At 39.0% G+C, this 21,050-nt stretch overlaps 2 protein-coding genes across 2 annotated transcripts in view; one reads left to right on the top strand and one right to left on the bottom strand.

Moving 5' to 3' along the window:
- LOC139697963 (ankyrin repeat and SAM domain-containing protein 1A-like) overlaps window positions 1-15,347 on the bottom strand; it is a 249,524-nt gene extending 234,177 nt beyond the window's left edge. The window contains exon 1 of the mRNA XM_071596819.1: window positions 15,161-15,347. Within this exon, the coding sequence (XP_071452920.1) occupies window positions 15,161-15,264 (104 nt within the window). The 5' untranslated portion in view covers window positions 15,265-15,347. The remainder of the gene's footprint in view (window positions 1-15,160) is intronic.
- Window positions 15,348-15,458: 111 nt separating this feature from the next.
- LOC139697717 (transmembrane 7 superfamily member 3-like) lies at window positions 15,459-20,662 on the top strand. Its single transcript, XM_071596542.1, has 9 exons — window positions 15,459-15,623; window positions 15,701-16,045; window positions 16,209-16,471; window positions 17,620-17,803; window positions 17,886-18,044; window positions 18,143-18,295; window positions 18,380-18,477; window positions 18,581-18,743; window positions 19,807-20,662. The coding sequence occupies exons 1-9, from the start codon at window positions 15,485-15,487 to the stop codon at window positions 20,091-20,093; spliced, it is 1,791 nt and encodes a 596-aa protein (XP_071452643.1). The 5' UTR covers window positions 15,459-15,484; the 3' UTR covers window positions 20,094-20,662.
- Window positions 20,663-21,050: the final 388 nt, after the last annotated feature.

Raw genomic sequence — 21,050 nt, 5'->3', positions numbered from 1 at the left:
ACCACGCGAGAGAAATCTCTGGATACGAAGATTCCATTCAAGACAAAAGCCTAAAATAATATCAATTGTTATTTCCGAAGAGTACTACGTGTTTAGACCATGGCTAATACCTAATAATCTGGTTTTCTAGGATTTCTGCATGGTACCCGGAGAACCTGCGCTAGGGTATGTGACATGGGGTGATCAGGCATGCAACATCAAAAATTAACATTTTTTTATTTTCGTGCGTGTATGTGTGTGTATATATATATATATATATATATATATATATATATATATATATATATATATATATATATATATATATATATACATTTATATATACACACACACATACTCACACCCACATATATGTGTGTGTAAAATATTACGTGAGATGTTATAAGTAACAAGAAGGACAATAACTAAGGTTAGATGAGATATTGATTACACAACATGTACGCTCTTCAGAATGGAAAAAGTACAATTTTGTACGCCGACCCCGGCGGCGGCGGGGTAACGTCCTCGTTTGCCATTCCAAGGGTCGTGGGTTCGATTCCCGCCTAGGTGAGTTTCCCTCCATCTAGGGCTTGGGTGTTAGTAAATGTGACCATTGTTATCGTTGTAAATAGTTCGATGTAAAGGCCAAAATGTGCTGTTTTCGGACTAATACTGAATAAATAAATAAAATAAATTTTTTTCTCCCCTGGAGCAGTCTTACATGTATACTCGTCTAGTTATTCTGATCCTTTATCCTTCGTGGCAACGTAAATCTTTTGGTTCTACACTGGATCGCTCTAATCTTACTGTCATGACCTCTACTACCGCAATTAGATGTGGCTAATGATACATTTTCAAATCCATCGCTAAATAGACGTACTTCTAATTCATGCAAGAGATTAATTCTATAACTTAACCTTCGCTTCGTCGGTGATTCCCAACGTAGTTCCTCTAGATACGCTGCTAAGGTCATTTTGTTCGAACAGTGTCTAACAACTTCATGAGGATCCCACATATTAACAGCATATTCTAAATAAGGCCTAACTAGCGAAAGATAACTTTCATTCTTTAACCTTTTCGTCACATTTTCCCAATACTATTCTAATAAATCCCAATTTTCGCAAGCTTTTCCACACGAGTGGCCATGAGTAAGGGTAACCCCTGAGTATTTAATTTTGCCTACAATTTCTATTTGTTTTTCTGATGCCTAAGGTATTTGGGAGGGCTACCCCTATTCCAGAAATTCATCACCACATGCTCTTTCAGTTAAATTCTACATAAATGATAAGTGCCGCACTTACATTGTATTACATCAATGTCATCTCGCTAAAACCGCTTCATTCTCAGGACTACGGATATCTTTTCTTACCACTGCGTCGTCGGTAAATAAGCGTTTCTGAATTAGAGATAATACCATATTTTGATAAGATTCTCTTAGATTACAACTAAGACACGTCTTTTGACAGAAAATGACTAAGTTTATCAAAATTTGGAAGATGAGAATCGACCAAAGTCTGGCCCTCAGTGATGCAAACGTAACGCAATGATAGGATTGGTGGGATTGGATGTATTTTTTAATCCCTAGTCACTTTCTTCTCTCACAGCAATTGATGAAATATAGAGTAGGTTTGCGACCGCTTAACCATTTTGGTAACGTCACCTGGTGATCGAATAGTCAGAAGTCAATGTTCCACAACAATTGTACCGCTAATTCATATAGACGGGTCTAACATTTAGCTGTTGGAGAGGCTTCTGGCGAAATATGACACAACTGAGTCCCATCTGACTTACGTTTATCCCATTTTTCGTATTCCCTCTCAGACTGGAGACTACCTTAAGAGCCAGTAACGAGCAACTACGAGGGACAATAGGCTGAGACCACGCTTGCAGCGGAACCACGCCCCCCTATAACCGTGCCGCGAAACTTTAATGCCTCTTGGTGAACGGAATCCTGTAATCTCGAAGCAAATGTGCCGCTCAATATGGATGGTAAGTTAGCCGGCATTCCCACCAATTCTAACTAAATGTTCCACTGTTGAACTAAAGGAAATTACGGATGAGGTCCGAGCGTGAATTTGTGCTGAACCAAACCTAATCTTTTAATCACAACCATAAATATATGCCGTGGCAACTGTTTGTGGCTTAAAAATTATCCTTAATTCCGTATTCTGTAGCCAAATCAAAAGGCGGGAGGAATTACTGAACACTACGATGCTTTCGCCGGTAGGTCCCAAGTCAGATTCAGCCAGAATGTAGAGATGTACTCGTACAATAGTTTAACTTTTTACGCCTATTATGATCCCATCCAGGACCCGTTGGCTACGCGGTTACGCAGTCAAAACGGAGGTTTTGTTATGATGGAGGACGTGAGCCGGACCGCCGCCAACGTCACAGGAGTCGAACTGAATGTGGGAGAACTTTTCACGTCTCTCGCAAGGGCATATGAGACCAACTGAATGCGACAGAGTTATTCGTGGGAAGCTCGAGAGCGGGCAGGAGAGCATACTTCGGAGAGGTAGGTATTCAGGACTTAGGATAAGGAAGGGGACATCTGAGGACATTGTTCTATCCTCTTCTAAGAGGAGCTAAGGAGCTAGAGTTGAACGTCCTGAGCGACGAACAGAGTACATCGCGTTACGTTTACTTCACACAGCATGCGACTGAGGCTGAACCGAAAAGCCTGTCGCATCATCACGGAATAGTAGTGGACTTACAAGCTTTGGAATTCAGAGCACAAGTCACGGCGTCAATTCGAGCCTCACTTGTTCCACGTTCATTGAAAGACAGCACGGTGGGACGACAAGGATTATAATGGGACCAACGACGATCGCTATATTATGACCGCACTGCCGATTTAAATTAAATGCAGAATTAACCGATCCCACCCTACCATCAACCTACTTAAGTCCTTGAAACAGCTGTGCTACATCCATTTGAAAAAAGACCCTATTACATAACCACCTCGTACATCGGGGAAGCGTCATATCGCCCAACTATAAATACGACATTGTGCGGACTCGGGGAGTATCGTGAAAGAAAAAATAAATGAGGAGGCATACATTTTTCTGGCGAGCACTCGAATTGCAAGCAGGGTTTATGAGTGAGGCGAGAAGCACGAGAGGAGGGGAGAGGTGGGAGGCGGCCCGCAAGATGGAGCGAGTGCGAGGAGGGATGAAGCGGTGAGAGAGGGTGGGGGGTCGATAAAGACATCAATTAGGAGCGGTTTGCCCGGAAATGAGCGGAGATCGCCCAGGTTCACCGGCGTTTAAACTAAACCAGGGTGGTGGGATGAAATATACGATAGCATATTTAAATTACGACGGATAATCCAAAATCCTGATATATAGTATGCCCAGCCAACGGAATCCCAACAGGCCATTCAGTGGGTCTTGCGCGATCTAGGACGACATGGCTATTCATAAACATTGATCAAGCAATCCTGGAGGAAAACGAAGAAATTAATGGAAAGGGGGCACTTTTTTCCCCTAAACAGGGTAAAACACCATCTTTTTTAACACCATTTAGGTCGCATTTAAGTCCTCTTTTATCCTATACACTCAGTATTGCAGCCATGCCAAATTACCATGTACACTATTCATTCAAAACAAAAATATCTGATGTATTTCCAACTACGTTTCCTCTACATGCAGAATAAAAGCGTGCATTCCTATTTAATAGAACATGGCGGCCTGACAGTACCGACGTCGCTACAAAACTCTGCACGCTATCCAACATTCAGACAGCCATGGTCCGGATATCACTTCGGTTAGCCAATGGATACAATTCACTAAAATACTTACCTCTAAAATGCCGACTCAATGGAAGTCAACGTACCATTCCACGCGTCAAACAGTCAGTTGACCCCACAACTTTCACGGGAGACTGTTAATGGCAAATCGAAGCGGTGGATAGGTCGGACGGAAAAATTGGGTTGAAAAGTTTACGACACCTTCGGGACGTCATGATCGTCGCTTAATAACTTTCCCATGGGGTTTCATTTGACGTCAGGAGAGAGGGTCACAGCAGCGGCAACGTCGACCTGGAGGGCTATAAAATTCGAATTTGAATTGATTTCTCTTGAGCCCCGGAATTTCACCGTGAAGAAATTTGGCGGAAAGAACTCACGTCTTCGGGGAAGTGCGATTTCCAACAAGATTTGACACGCGGCCAACGCACGGATCGGTGATTATTGATTATCCTGTCTCGATGTCGCGCTCGACCTCCTCCTCCCGCACCAAGGGTTCCTCTCTCTCTTTAAGAAGAGGAGGAATCACTCCGAAGACGACGAAGTAGGGGCGACGAAGGGATTCGACGACCGGATGAGTGGACTTGAATCCGCGACCTCGCGTCAGCTTAAAAATTTAGCCTGCGACATGGGCACCGACCAGCATGTGCAACTGACAAGTGAACTCCCACAACTTCTGGCATAACAGAGATGTACATGAAGGGAGAGGAATATGAATTGAAAAATTTCTTAAAACCCGAGAGAAGAAAAACCTAATGTTAGGAAAGGAGAAATTATAAGTTATAATATTTAACCTTACGTATAATTCTTAGATTATCAAGTCCCATTTCATGTAATTGTTCCATAATAAAAGATAAAATTCTTTCAACCTAGTAAATGATAATGTTTTTATTACAATAAATCAGTTTCGATGCTTGACAGCAGTTTCGGGAATTTATTTTTTTATCTTTTCGGAAACTAGCTAAAATATCGATATTAGTTGTGATTAATCGTTATTATTCGTAAAATTGTAAAAGTATTCCGTCACTATTTTAAACAAACTTTGAGAGCACTAACCATTCGTTTTCCAAAAGAGGATGAGAAAAAAATTAAGATGGTCAGCATCGTCCGCATTGGAGGATGCAATTTGGCTGTGACACCATTAGCAATTATTTATTTATTTCATTTAACGACTTTGATTGGGTCGAGATAGAGACTTTTACAGTCCCTTCTTCTACCTACCTTGCACATTACATTGAAGATAATTACAAACACCTACCTTACAAATCTCTAGATGGAGGGAAGCCCACCGAGACGGGAATCGAACCTTAAGGTTGGCGGGCGAGGCCGTTACCCCGCCGCCACCGGCGATGGCCAATTAGGACTTTATAGAAAGAATACTAGACTTTTATGATTTTTAACTGATTTTATTTCACGTCATCAAATGTAAATTTATCAATTATCAGCCAATGAATATTACACTCTCTGTACTGAATGTACTATTTATCAAAATAATATTAATGCTTCACTTAGCATTAGAGCCAATTAAATGAGAAATCACACATCAACTTTTACCCCTTGTCTTTTCGAACAGCTTATTACACATCTGACCAAGGGCAAAATAATACTTTTTCCCAGCAACGATCTGAGCAAAGAAAGGACACTTTTTAGTATTCTTAAGAGACGCGAGTTTGATAGTCGGGAGTCATTAACCGCCTGGTACATGCTCTAATAAAAATTTTTCGGAAAAATAGATTAAATCAGATATTACTACAATGTCTCTAAATTCTTAACAGTACATCCCTTGAGCGTCGACACACTTTTGCCAGCGGCTTTTCCGCGACTCGAAGGTTCCCTGGTAGGCTGATTTCGGAAGATCCTAAAGGGTACGCGTGCAAGCTTCTTTGACAGCACTTAAGGTCCCATGGTGGCATCCTTCTAAGTAGGATTTCAGTTTATGAATAGGAAATAACAGCCTGCTGGTTTCTAGTCTGGCCTGTCCAAAAAGTCGGGGTCTTCTTCTAGTCGTTGTAGTAGGTCTTCGCAAGCAGACACTCGACTCTGTTTTTGGTCGTCCGTCAAGACCTTCGGGACGAGTTCAGCGCAGATCTTTAGTGCCGCCAAATTTTCAGTGATATTGGTGTGCACTGTCATCTTATCAATACCAACATGATCTGCGATCATGCGCAAACTTAACCGACGGTCAGAATTTAGCACTTCACGCACGCGAAAGGAAAAAATTGTTCCCGATTCTTCCTATTGAAAATCTGGTACAAGAGGGGATCGAAGAGCAACGATACCATCCCCGATATAAATACTGACATCAAGGCTCCTAATCGCAATGTGTGGCACCCATTTCCCAGCATCAATCGTTCGCCCATTTCCGCGGTAAACCCGTGCACTGGCGCGGAAGCAAGTTGAGTAAGTACTATGCAAGTATTAGGGTGGTGTCCAATCAACTCCCGCCACATGCTCTTACGGCGCTTTGCGAAGTATTGTGTAGATATAGATGAAAAAAATACGCGGCTCAGCCTTAAGGAAGATAGGTTTCAATGGACAGGTTGTAGGAAAATGTACTGAAAAACTAAGAGATAGATGTTACCATGCTTTTATTAGAACGTTTTGGAATAAGCCGTAAGTAGACGTCTTTAGGATTCATGGTATAAAACGTTAAAATTAGTATTGTAAAAGTTTATAAGAAAGCCCGCTAGGTTTGATATAATTTATTGAGAGAAAAGAGTGAGAGGTACGAGTATCTCGGAGGGATTTCGGCTGGCGGACCCTTGATGTAGGAAGGGATCATGGAAGATTTCAGACTCTGAAAGTACAGGACACTTATGAGTTCGTTCACGACACCAAGGGAACTTTTGGCACAACTGTAGATTGGTAGATTTGTGTGGATAACCTAGCAAAAAAAAATAGGATTTATTTGAAGGGCATTGGGAAAATGTGATACAAAGGTTGAGGAGAAATGTCTACTTTCGCTATTTACGCCTCATTTACAATATTCTGCTGGTATCTGTGATCCTAATTAAGTTGTTTAATTACCGAATTTGATTGAGTGCAGCGAAGAGGACATGTATTTGTTTACGGTTGTAATGATAAACTGAGTAGGTATAAAATTTATAAGAGGAGATAGGCTGGGAATCACTCACGGAGCGAAGGTAAAATTGAAATTATGTTGAAAATACATTATTAGACCCATCGTGGTACGATAGGAGAGATGTCCATAAAGTTAGAAAGATAAATAGTACAATAGATAGATATAAGATCTCATTTTTCCAACGAACGATAAGTGATCAGAATAATGTTGTCCGACCACCCGAGGAGGGAAAATATTTTGGGTCAAAAGTAGTCTGGTGTGTAATCACCCCCTGCCACACAACCTAGTGGTGCCCCATAGGGTACTATGTAAATAAAAAACAAATTAAATAAATTCGACCGCTGGGATAAAATAAGAGAGATAAACACCATCAAAGATCATACTGTCCTTACACCATACCCAATCATAACAAAAGCGAACCCAAACGAACGAATATATTATTTTAAAGACTAAAATTGAATTGAAACATGAATTAGTCAAACACACCAAATATTGCACGCTGTATATAGACCTGTGCGTACAGGAATGTTTTTGTATTTTATATATTCATACCCATGGGTATAGATATAAGGAAAAGGGATAGAAACACACATAAAGAACGAACACAGGAGAGGTGGGGAAAGCGGAATCGAGCAGATCACAAGTGTACACATATTTCCTTGACCGGGACTTGAACCACGGATCTTTGGACTTGCCGGACCGATGCTCTAACCACTTGAGCTATCGAGGAAAGGTAATTTACACTGTAATCTGCGGGGGGTTTATGCAACCAAGTTCCCCGATTCTTTGGCCAGGAAATGGCGTTAGGGTGCTGTTTCACCCATCAAAGGAGAAATAGACAACACACAAGAGGAAAGGTACGAGCAGTCCGTTTCGTGGCACGCATAGCCAGAAGGAGACGAGCCACATTGGCCAAATACACATTCAAACAAGTCAAACAAGGTTAGAGCATCGGCCCGAATGATTTGATTCTGATGACGACGATAAATAAATAAATATATACACATATATCTTCATGTCTGAGCTAATATTTCTGCATAAATTTATAGTGCCCTAGTATCTCCTGTCACACGCCTTTGCTGGGGCTTGTGGGGTAGTTGTGAATGCAAAAGAGAGGAAGAAGGGAATGGGAAGACGAGAAGAGTAAGGAAAACTATGGCAGATTTTCAGCATAAGAGCGTAAACATAAATAACGTATTATGTTCCCTGGAAGAGAGTAAGCAGAGATAATGCGTGGAAACCTTCCAAAGAACAAGATTCAAAGGACAAGAGAACAAGACAGCAAAGGATTCATGAGTGAACCTCTACAGAGTTCAGGTCAAAATGCTATCGAAAGCACAATACCTGGGCCGTTGCAAATGTGATACAAAACAGGGAGGATAGAGAAGACGAGGGGTTTACAAAATAAGTAGTTCTTTTGAGAAAGAATAATAAATATATAAATGCACACGGGATGAACTACAACGGCTAAAGAAAGTGCGAGGATGTTGGGAGGGGTAAATTCAAAAATGGTTGCCATCCTCTGCTGTGGCCCATCATAACCCCGGTTACCTAAAGCTTCAAAACGGAAGAGAGAAAACATGCCGAACATCACACAAACATTACAAAAATTGAAATGGGTTGAAAACGACAGCATTTCTAGAGCGCTGATTGCACCATACATAAATAATCATTGCTACTCTACCACACCAGAAGTCCATTCTCAACAAGAACCAGATTCGATTTTGCAAAATATTCTTAGATTTGTTATAAACACCACGCATTCCACTATAATTAAACTCCAAGCATATTCCGTAACTCCTTTATGCTATCGAGCTCTTCAAGAAGGTATCCTACCATCCAAGGAAAATTTAACTTTCATATTCTAATATTGTGGGTCGCGGTAGTCGAGGGGTAGAGCGGTGGACTACTGACCCTGAGGTCCCGGGTTCCCGGGCAGGCCTCTCTGGGAACCATCAGCTCTACCTAAGCTGCGTGATTTTTCGGGTACCAGATCTTCCTGGGAAACCATAACTGACACAGGGAAAGGAACTGGCCCTCCTTCCCTGATGTGTAAATTTCACACATCGTACAGGGCTTAGTACTGGGTGAACTCTACCATCAACTACCAAACCGACCTTCGGGTTGATTACTGTATTTATGGTTTTTTGTATTGCAATACACCATTCCAGGTATTACAACGCCTATTTTCCACTGCAATTAACTTAACTCCAATCAAAAACTCTACTTCTACGACAAGGGTATTTCCATTAGAGCTTACTGAGAATATTTCGTCGAAATTGACGACTCATATACGAGCAGTAAGGTCTATTGGCATTCTTGGTATGTTTAGTGACGTTCCAACTATTATTCTTTCAATATCCACATCTACTCAACAAACTGAGATCCGCCGAAGACCGCGTTCTTTTTAGTGCAGTACAAAATGTGGGCACGAAGATGAACCTCATAAAACCCGTTTCGACGACGAATGGGACTCGACCATAACATGAATCTACGCTAAGACAACGAGCGGAATCCCAATGCTTTGGACGAGACTTTTGGTAGCGCCGTCCTCTCGCATTTTTTGTGAGTGTATGATGACGCCTACAAATTTCATTTGCCTCGAGTTATAAACGTCAGCACTAAAAGTCACAGAGCGTGGAACTTCAGCATGAGAAAATTTCTACGGCGGAAGGAACGCGTGAGGGATTTTTCGGGCTCTTGGTCACACTGACAGAGCTCTCAATATTTCATTCCCGCGCTTCGGAAATCAAGAAAGAGACTGAATACATGAAAACCTCTATAAGTGTACCTGAGAAAAATTACTGTCTCATTAACATCATAATTCTAAAATCAATCAAACGCACCATCATTAAATCACATTTTTTAAAGCCCGAAAATAAAATTTTCCTTTAACCGTCGGGGTCAATAATTAATAATACATTCAGATTGTATCAGCATGTATAGATAGAATATAACAGAGCTCCTTTGTCCAAAATTATATTACCACAGAATGACAAAGGCATTATCATGGAAATTCTCTAACATAATTATAACAACGGATGCTAAATTAGTCAACCAGTCTTAAAAGTTGTGAAATTTAAGCATTAATTACGATTGATTACTTTCTGCTCTTTATCACAAAACTAAAAAAATATCGCTAGCATATAATATATAAATAAAAAGTAATTCACTATGTAATTTGGCTACAATCATTATTTAAACCGCAAATGATCACTCCCAGAGGAAAAAGTCGCAAACTTTGTGTTGTAATGGTTATCAGAAGTGGAACACATTTCACTAATCGACCGTTGAAAGTAGAAGAAAAACTTGGATACGCCAAAAACAACTACGGACTAACAAATAAGTAAACTATTGCACTAGGTATCTAATCCGTGTCGACCAACAAATCTTTCAAGCAGGACGATTCTCGAGCAACAAATGAAATGTCTATAGCTTGGCACCCACCGGTTGCTTTGGTAACGAACATGCAGCGCGGCGTGACGAACGTAAACTATGAAACGAATAAGCATTTTAAAATAGACTATTATTAACTGATAAGTGCATTTACTTAATGGTATTAATGATTACCTTCCAAATACCAACTTAATTTTAGCGAATGAAGGGTTAGAGATTAAACGGATTTAAATGTACGCATAGGCAATAATTAATACTCCTATTACATGTCACACATTTTAACAAGAGTTTAAAGAAGTCTATGTGGAAAACTGATTCATTAAAACAGAGAACATGGTAACAAATGCATAGAACAGTCAATGAATTCATTCAAATCTACGTTCATAGCGCTCATGTATAAATAATTACGTTGTTTTCTTCCCCTGGTTTTCAAAATATCCACATCAATATTAAATTCTAAACGCGAGGCAATCATTCTGAAATAATTTTTAATTATCGAAAAGACTATGCGCCATGGATTCTTGAGACTCCTTACGTGCTCGTTTAGTAATAATAGCGCGCCGCTACGTTAAGGTAACCTTTTGACAAACATGAACAATTATAACAAGAAAACCCGAGAGTTTCTACCAGGCAACTTAAAACTGAAAATAACTGGTTTCCGATGAAGAATACAGGGATTTTGAAAGGAAAATATACCTCTATGACGGAGAGAGAACTTGGTGAGAAAGTGAGTAAAGAAAGGATTACGTACTTGAATAAATGAAAATACTCCTATAGAAGTAAATTCCTGTTTACGGCTATAGTAGTAATTTCATTTATTCAATACTTCTAGCCAACCGTAAGAGCTCAATTCAATCAAGATAACATACTTCTTGAGGATCACTCTTCAGTATTTCGCTTGCCAACAGCCTCACTGAAGTATACAATTTCGATTTCGAATCAAGGGCCTGCACGTGAGATGACAGTTTCAAATAAAGTCACCCCTTTTCCCCCTGCTTTCTCCGGATGTTGCTTTAATCGATTCGTGGCATGAAGCTTTTCTCGGGAACCACAGGTGCCACACGGAAAGGAACCCCCCCTTTCCTCATGAGTAAATTCTATATGATGTCATATGTGGTATGAGATGAGCCTAACCTCGCCAAACCGACTTGAGGGTTGATTAATCCGGTTTGATTGTATAAAAAACTTATCTCTTCCTTTCACCCACCACCAGCGGTGATTCACACAAACTCCTTCAAATGGATTCGTAACTCCGAAAACCCGACAGTAATTACTACAATGGCATTGCGATAGTGAGGACCAGTTGAAAGGCCACACCTTTTCAGATATGCCATAATTTCTTCACCTTGTCAATTCATATGACCTTAATGACAACAGCAAAGGTAGTCAATTTAAATTAGGCCCCGTATGATATTCATCATTGTGGGATAATGGAAAAAATATTTCGTCATTGAAAGATCTGAAAACCGCGTACTGGTTCAAAACATTGGCTGGGGTTGAACGAGGGGAATCGGCAGACTGGATCAACAGAAGTAGATGTGACCCAAACCAGCCCCCAGCTGACAATCGACGAATTTCATTAGCCAACGCAGAAATTTAATTAATTAGCGAGCACCCAAATTTATGAATGCGTCAAGATGCTTTTTCGTAGCCTTCCGCCGCAGACTTACGGATGAGACCAGACCACAAAGCAACTCTCGCCGATGCGAATTGGTACACCGCTCACCCTCCACACTTCAATAAATGTTTCCTTCTAACAACAACGGGCGGAAAACCTTTAACAATTAATAATTATTATCAAATTTGACATATTTTATACCAATAATAATACAAGTAAATGTAGGTTTCAGTTAAGTTAAAGTCTCAAGAAAGAAATCAATAGTGGTGTACGAACACGACCTAGACTGAATGAGCATGCGAACTGTGCTGAAATATGCTAACCATTTATTTGTTTATTGAAAAACCACTTTTTATGTGCACATTTTAAGTACTAATTTGGATTAAATGATTTTTTTACACTGCTTAGCGAGTAGTATGCATTAAGGTGATTACTTACACCCTTTTTCATGGCACACAAATTCTCAGTTATACTTGAATTTCCTACATATTATTACGAATAACACCGGAGGCAGAAGTACTTTAGGGGAAAAGAAAACAAGCGGAATGCACGCATTCCATTGAACTTCTGAAGCCCAAACTGGGCCACGTAGTATACAGCATTCAAGTCTCAATCATGGTCTCCTCAGATTCCGAAGATCTCCTTCTTCCCATTTTCCCTTCTCCCTCCTCCTTCCCATTTCACCCTTCAGCAACCGGCTGCATCTCAAAGTCTCCAAGCAAAATTTAAGTAATACTATAAAATTCCACAGAGAAGAACATAATTTGCAAAAGGATGCATCCTTAAATATTTCTCAACTTTTAACAATGTCCTAACCCTCGATTTTTCGAATTGCTTAATTAAAGACTCCTAAATTGCCGACTGGAATGGAAAAGAAGAAAAAAATGATGATACGACAAACGCAAAGAGAGGTGTTTAATACGAAACACCTCTGAAAGAATGGAAGTATTCGCCATCGTCACTACCAATGGCGATCACGGGGTGCTGAGAGCTGATTAGGAGAAATTCACCTTTACGTGGTATAATTGAAATCCATGAATTATATTCCTGTTGTTAAAAATAGAAACAGTTTTCTAAGTGAGACATGGAACGAGAACTGAACGGATACACCAATTCTAGGATGGTGAAAAAATGCCCAGTCCAGATGGAATAATAAAGACAGAATTGAATTTAATTATATGGAAAACGTATGGGAAAAAATTTAAAAAGTGGAACTAAGGCAGTTAGTTCGCCTCGGCAGTTACTTTTTCAAACCAGAAAAACTTTGGTGAACGTCAAAAATTCCCTCAATACTCCAAGAACACTTAGGGTATTACGTGAAAAAATATTTAAATGTTCGCTGCATCCAAAACTTGTTCTACATTTCTAACTTCGTTCATTTTACACACCAGGCAGGTATTTCAGATTAGATTAAAGCATTAATATCCTAAAAACTAAAAAATAAATACTGACGACCATGGAAAAAGCACAACATTGCTATTTAATGCATTGGCATACATACACTCCCTTACACACCAAACGGCATAATTTCGACGAAACGAGTCTCCCCATCAATGAATGGTAAAGCGAGGCTAAAGTTTAAAAATATATTCGTGCGAGAAACTATTTTAGCCTTCCACCGATTTCTATGCCAAACTGACCAGAGCAATACAACATTAAAATATAAGGCAAAATAACATGAAACATGAAAAATATGCATGCAACCGATTCCTTCCGTCAGTTAAAACTACAATTTTCCTGGTAACTAGTTCCAAATCAAGCAAGGTCTTGCAAGGCATTAGAGTTAGCTGCCCTGTTTAATGTGTCTGCGTAAGTGTAACCTGTAAAATTCGCCATGCCGACGGCTTTTGAGCCATATTCGGCTTTTTAAAACCTGGTGTCCCAGTTAAGACGGTCAACAGCCGCATAAGTGATAAGCTGGCGCCAAAGGAGGGCGGACCCGGGCTGAATCCGCCCAGGCGACGCAGCGATGCTAAGAATCTGGCACAAGGAGACTGACGAGATCTGTACGCATAAAGAAAGCGATAGTTTGGGGAGGTGCCGTGCGAAATCTCAACAAGCGCCGCGTAAAAACCCTTCCGCTTCCCGTATATCCCACCCCACTCCACGCACCCAGAAATGGCGCGAGGAAGCATCTTATACGGGAAATTGTCGAGCCACCAGGATCGAAAATGGGCCGGGGCGCCGAGGGGTACTCTTCCCCCTTCCGCAATTCGCAAAAAAACAGGCATCGCAGGGTGCACATCATATGTCCGTCTCACTAGCTTCCACCCACCACGCTCCCCGTTCTCAAATCCCGCTTTCGACTCGCCTCCGCTCGCCAAAGTGTACTACTACGTCACTTCCATCAGCAAAACATGCGCGATGTGCTCGCGAGATACAGACGGCGGGATTAACGTCACGAGCAAAATGGACCGGAGGGATGGGAAGATTTCTGGGAGGGTGGGACAGGCGAGCGTACGTGTAAATGGCGAAGTGAAAGGAGGTGGGGAAGGAAATGCGTAGACGAATTGTGTAACGTCTCCTCATAACTTCATACACACGCTATCATACACATCGGATGAACGAGTAAATAACTGGAGGGTTTCGCATAATTGAGAGGCTTAGTTGAGCGAGCCTCGCTCGCATTCTCTGAAGTTACGCGAATCGTCTGCTTGACGCAACCCACATTCCAGCCGGCCATTTCAGTCGTCATCTTCATTTTTTTACACACTCGACAAGAAAATGATGTAAAAACGATATGAATGATTCAATAAAAGTTAAATTTCGCAAACTTTAACAGTTCGTTTCTACAGCGGTGGGCACAAAATTAAAATTCTGCTATTTACGCTTGTCTGAAACAATAATATAGCAGACGCAATAAAGATGGGTGCCTGAAAATTCAATCCCTGGTGGCAATATTCTTAACGCTTCTGTCCCTGACAATGCTATATTTAATGAGGTACAAGGTAGCGAGCATAGTTTAACACAACCGTCCCATCCTAAAACCAACATTAGGAAAACAAAAATGTTTCCATCCGTAACGCCCCTGCTAAGCAAAGGCTTGGTCACCAAAGACATGGCCCACGTAAAAAAAACGCATTCCTCCATTTCCATGACTTAACTAGTTAAAATACGTGGCACGTACGGTTTAATAATGACAAAACATAAATATTCAACACATAAATAACTAATGCCCTAACGAATAGTATTTAATATCGGATTCATTCAACCATTAAATAACAGCGCTAACGCAGTATTAAGTATTATTTATGATGTAAATTAATGGGACTGTATATTCCCCACTCATTGCACTTATTCATAGATAATTGAAGGTTTTCTTGTCAAAAGTACTACCCACCTTGCAAGAGGGCCACTCCTCTTCGCCCGTTGGCTCAATATTTTCTCCACAATAGGAATGTTTCCATTTCTTGCTGCTTCCAACAGCTCGTGGTCTTTGCCCATGTTCCATTAACTCGGATTATAATGCACAGGATAAGTCACACAAATAAACTATTCACTCAAATTTACAAAACCACAGAATTCATTGATCGATGACCGCCATCTTACTAGCTTTGCAGTGCCCTCATACAGCTGTCGCGGAAGTAAAACAATTGAGTGCGGAAAATCGATTGAAGCAGCGATTGTGGTGTGGGGGTGTGTAGAGCGAGGTTTTTATACAAAGATGTGCGTAAATACTAATCGGTTTGTTTCGCCAAAGTTCGTGCATATTTACAATTCTTCTTTCATAAGTTTTATAGTATTTTTTGTAATTTTATCGTCGGTTAATTCTTTCAAAGAGTTTTCAGCAAATTTTCCGAAAAGTAAGTAACAGGCTGTGTGATATACGTTTGTCGATCGAATTATCTCTTAGCTGATGCTATGCTTGTTATGATTTTAGGTGATGATGTTTCTAAGAAGACGCTTTCTATGGTTGAAAGGAATATGGTCGTTTTGGATCAACTAAAAACAATTCTTCCGATGGAAACCATTCCAATTCAAGTAACCAAACTAACGATTCCCAGTGGATCCCAGTTTTTAGTCATACAGGTCCATGCACATAATTTTAACCTCACAATATCCTACAATCAAACATTGATTCCTCATTATCATGTTAATGGAACGAACATTGGTTTAGTAGTCCCCCTTCAGAAAGGCCTATTACCAAACCTCATATATGTCAGTAATTTTAACATAAGTAGAAATGTATCGGCGTTATTTGCTGCTGTGGCATATGGTATAAATGGTAAGTGGAACATATGATAAACATTTTAAGAATAAATTTTGTTGTATCTTTGAAATTATGTAACTCTACTGGAAGCTTCAAAGAACTGTAATGCTTGGGTAAAAACACAAAATACCTTGCAATGACTCTCTTATGTAACCGAATATTGTTTTGTATATTCAAGATCCCATTCCTGGTGGTTGCAATATGGTGTTCCCAATCGAGACCTCGCCATTTCTGGGAATTAGTTATGATAAAGCGGTGGTCCGGGTCGATGTGCAACCAGCATCTCCTGGTGCTAATAGTTGGGAAACCTGTGATTTTTCATCCGTCAAGTTAGAGATTTACCACAGCTACTTTCCTGAAAGAGACTATACAGCTAGCACATATTTTAATGAGATCAGGAAGATGCTCACCGTCGACCGCATCAGGAAGAATGGTGTAAAGGTATACAGTGCATAAAAAGTATTTAAGTGCATCCACAGCGTTTTGCCCTCTCAATTCACATGTATTGCCATTTTTAAATACCTATTCGCTAATTTTTACTATGCCATAATTTTTATTGAATATATTTCCCTTTCTGCATTTTATTATGTAACCTCAAATGGCCGATATTGCATAACATAGCAAAATAGTACAAAGCTGAATGAACTAATCTTTACTAAAGTGTATTAATTAACAGCAACAAAGGTAAACAGTGCATTGGCATTTGAAAATCTAGCTCTTATTAACTTTTTTATCACATAATAATGTTATCTTTAAAAATTAGTGTTACTGGGCTATTGATGTTTATTTACAGTTTCTCATTAAGAATCATGAATTAAACCTCATTTACCTGTATAATTTTCTATACCGCCATGTTTAAGTCAATAATAGGTATGGGATATAAGGAATTAGATAGATCCAACGTGTCAAGCTTTTCTGTCATGGGAAAAAATCCCAACCTAAATTTAATACTTCTAAAGGTTAATGTGGGACTTGGATGGTTTTAATTATTAAATTTTTGATATGTAGGGTACCAGTATGTTTTCAAGTATAGTGTCTCTCTTAGCAAATAATATTTTATTAACTCCACAATCTTATGGATAATTTTATAGCCCTCTTTATTTCATTAAATTGTTCATTCATCGCTCTTATGGTAAAGTGGCATAAAATTATGATTTCATTTAAGCTTCCATTGCACACCATAGGTCCTTGACCAGACTTTTTGTCAGTTAACGTTGACCTATCTTCAATGGAGCTTTCGTGCAAAATAATTTGGTGTTTTTTTCATTCTCAACCGTAGTCTATTGGGAACTCTTGAGTGACCTAGCCTTCATCATGCGTTGCATGGCTCTCCCACTGCATTTTAATAAGCTTATGTGATTGTAATCACTATTTAGGAGTTGGCTGTACTGTGTAAGGTCATTCATCTCGTAAAATTTAAACATTTTGCATTTTTTACAATTCTAGTCTCTATACTAAATGCCTAATAGTCTCCATTTTTTAGTAAAAATAATTATATTGTATTTCATAAAACAGTTGAAATGTGGGTTTGGCCTTCAGCTTCCAGAGAAATGAATTTAAAAGTTCGGTTTTGTGTGCATCTTTCATAGGTGAATGAACCACTTGAAGGAGCAACAATGAGAAGAGTATTTGGTGCTTATACTGGCACGGGGGCTGTTTATGGCATAATTGCTGTGTATGAAGAAGATGGTATAAGATATGAATCAGCTTATGTCCCATCTGGGACATATGCTTGTAGTGCTGTTTTATGGGCTGACAGTTGCCAGGTTTTAAGTATGTAACCAGCATAAAAATTTCACATCCTTGAGTTATTGTTGAATGAACTGTTTTTTTTAATTATGCCTTTTTTTTCCAGCTACCACGTTTGCAAAAGTCGTCTGTGCTGTGTTGTTTTTTATGGGTCTTTTCATGTGTCTCTTTGGTCACATTTTCTTCCGGTCGCAGATCTTCATGCATTCTTTCCTCAGTGGGGCTCTTGTTTCAGTAATCCTTCTTTACCCATTCCTTAACATTGGTAAGTCTTCATTTAGTATATATCAAAATATTTGCTTTGAAATATTTGTTTAATTTTGATTACAGAATACTAATTTCTTATTCATTCTCTTTTTGTAGGCCTCTACCCTGCATCATTATGTTTTGGCATTGCATTGGCAGTTATTTGTGTTTTTTTGTGGCAGATGTGTGCCTTACCTTTTTTTCATGTCATTCTAATCTCACTCAATGTAGGGTTTCTCCTGGCTTCTATTGTGTTTTATGCTGGATTAGGTACATGATTTAAAGTAGCCTTACAATGTGTAACCAATGTTTTCAATCTTATTCTCATGAATACTCCCTATTTCTTGGTTTCAGGTGATGTTGACCTTATGGAGAGTGATATCAACTACTGGATAGCTTTTGGAGTTATTATTCTCTTCGCTCCATCTATATTAGTTTATCTGTCTCATAAGGTTGTAGAATGTTTGATATATTGTATTTTACCCTGATAAGTTATTTTGAACCATATAAAAGTGTTGGGTTTTTGTGCTTACTTGTTTGCTTTTGTATCCACAGGCCTGTATTGTAGCAAGTGGTATATTAGGAGCATATGCTGTGATTGTTCCGATTGATCATTATATTGGTAGCAACCTGAAATTTATCATTTTGAATACCATCAAGAGAGCTACGGTACCTGAATTCAAATCTGCTGTTGTAAGTCCACCGTTTCAGTACAAAGGTAAATATTAAAATAATCCCATTCGTTAGTTTTTTTCATTTTGTTTTCATTTTTCTTTTTCTCACTTAAGAGAAACTTTAATTTACAAATCTATTTATATAGTTCCCTTGTGAGTTCAACTGTTGTCAATGAATAGCATGTATTTCCTCAGCTTTAATAATTGAGCACCTTGTACACATTCGTTGTTTAAGGATCAATACCATTTGTAAAAGTAGTTGTATTACTTGCATAATTGTATTTTTACATTTAATTATTCAAGATATTTAATTAGTTAGGTTTTTATGGGCAAATCAGAGTAATCGGTGCTACATTTCTAAGCCCCACCCATGACAATATATTACCTACACTTTGGTAAATACTCCTTTTGCTCTGGATGATTTATCTTATTTTTTCAATTGAAAGCATGTCATCTTTAAAATAAAAGAATGTTCTATTTATGATCAATATTAAATGAGTGACATGTATGCAATAATTTATAAAATTCATAAGATGTAAAATATATTAATCTTTTAAGATACCAAAATCTTTTTCGTATCATGGAGACCGGAGTCCGACTCTTTTTCTTTGTATTTTAAAAGTAATTTTGTGGTAAAGTTGCAGTGATGCTTGGCAAAACAATTTGCGGTAAATTTTGTAGTTGACAAAACTTTTAAAAATTAAATATTATGTAAACTTTATGCATTTACTTATTAGCACACTATTGGCTTGGATGCATAAACAAGCTATCACAGGATCTCCTTCTCTCTCTCCTCATTTCTTCAACATTTGAATCTGATGAAACTTCCCAATATGTTTAGACATCTTTTGTACTGAACATGAGTCATCGTAAAGTATTGTATTTGTCTATTGAATTAAAAAACGATGAGGTGGAGTGCTATACTCTTAAAAAGTTCAATCTTTTTTCGGGACTTTCTTCCCCATTGGAACTGTTCTTCAAGCAGTTGAAAATAATTCAAGAACATGGATTAAGGTTATGGGTTTAGCAAGTCTGCCAGCATATTTGTAATGCGGCTGAGGTTGATTTCCTGTCATAGTGTGTAATTGTCTCCCCGGCTTGATTCAGATCTCACCCTGACCCTGGTGTGGCTCACGCTCTCTGCCGTGGGAATTTCAATGCAGTTGTTCCTCCAGCGGACCAGTCCACCCTTTCCCCCACCCCCGAGGAATATTTGTGATATGTGCACATCCTGCTGCTCGTCGTCCTCAAGGAGGAGACTGGATGAGCGGACGCCACTTTTGGTCGACGCCCGTATTCCTCAGCGCACGCCACCCGACGGATACGACGATGTGTTTGAACCAGCACTTAGGCCTTCAGCTCCACCCAGTCACTTGTTGGTGATTTCGCCGTGAATCAGAGTGATCTCAAATTAAGACTATTGAACAAAAATTTCATGACATTCCTCTGCCTACATTCCAAAGCATATTATTATAAATATGTGGACGCACAGTTTTCTCTAGGCATCACAAATTTTTAAGCTAATAAGTGGAAGTGAATGCATTGAATGAAGGCTTTGATAAATTTGAATTCCTTTCATGAGTTTTAATATAAGATTTAATTATTTTTAACTTTGCTCAATATTGGATGCGTATGGGATGTTATCTTAGGAATCCTCAAACTGTGATAAGTCTTAAGCCGCTGCTTAGCAGAATATGGGTGCAGGCTACATTGATATTGCTATATGCTCAAATACTGCCCATTGAGCGGAGTGTAAATATGCTTGGGCAGGTTGTTTTTTATGATTTCATGTTATCAACCATGCAATATTCATCATTACTTTTTCATAAAACATGTCTGCATTCACAGCCATGTCAATAACAAAAACTATTTTCTTATTGTTATAAAAATTCCTTACTAACAAAATAATTTTTTTACTTTAACAGTTAGGTAATTGTAATTGTTGAATAAATATTTTGTAATGCTTACCTCCTCTGAAATTATTATCAGCATATCTACGATTATAAGTAAATACTGTCAAATTGTTTAACAATTTTTGTGAGATTTTTTCTGATTAAGTTGACGGTCAACTCATTCACAGAGTTCATGGTACTATTTGCCTGGGTGGCAATGCAATGACTTCATTCATTTGTACCGTAACAACTGCTCTATGAAGGAAACAACGCTTGAAAATATTGTTCAGGATTATTCATGGAGCCATACGCTTACTTCAATTAGGTACCTGGTTTTTTTAAGGGTTGCAATTTATTGTTTTTTTTAAATTTTCATTCTCAGTTTTATTCAAACGGACCAATGAAATCTAGTGAGTATTTAGAAAAATATTTTATGCTAATTACTATGTAAATTAAGTT

The sequence above is a fragment of the Hetaerina americana genome, unplaced genomic scaffold (genome assembly GCF_022747635.1).
Source record: "Hetaerina americana unplaced genomic scaffold, ioHetAmer1.1.p SCAF_8, whole genome shotgun sequence".
In the NCBI taxonomy this organism is placed as follows: domain Eukaryota; kingdom Metazoa; phylum Arthropoda; class Insecta; order Odonata; family Calopterygidae; genus Hetaerina; species Hetaerina americana.
Note: the sequence above shows the minus strand (reverse complement) of the source record. Positions and strands in the feature narration are given on the sequence as shown.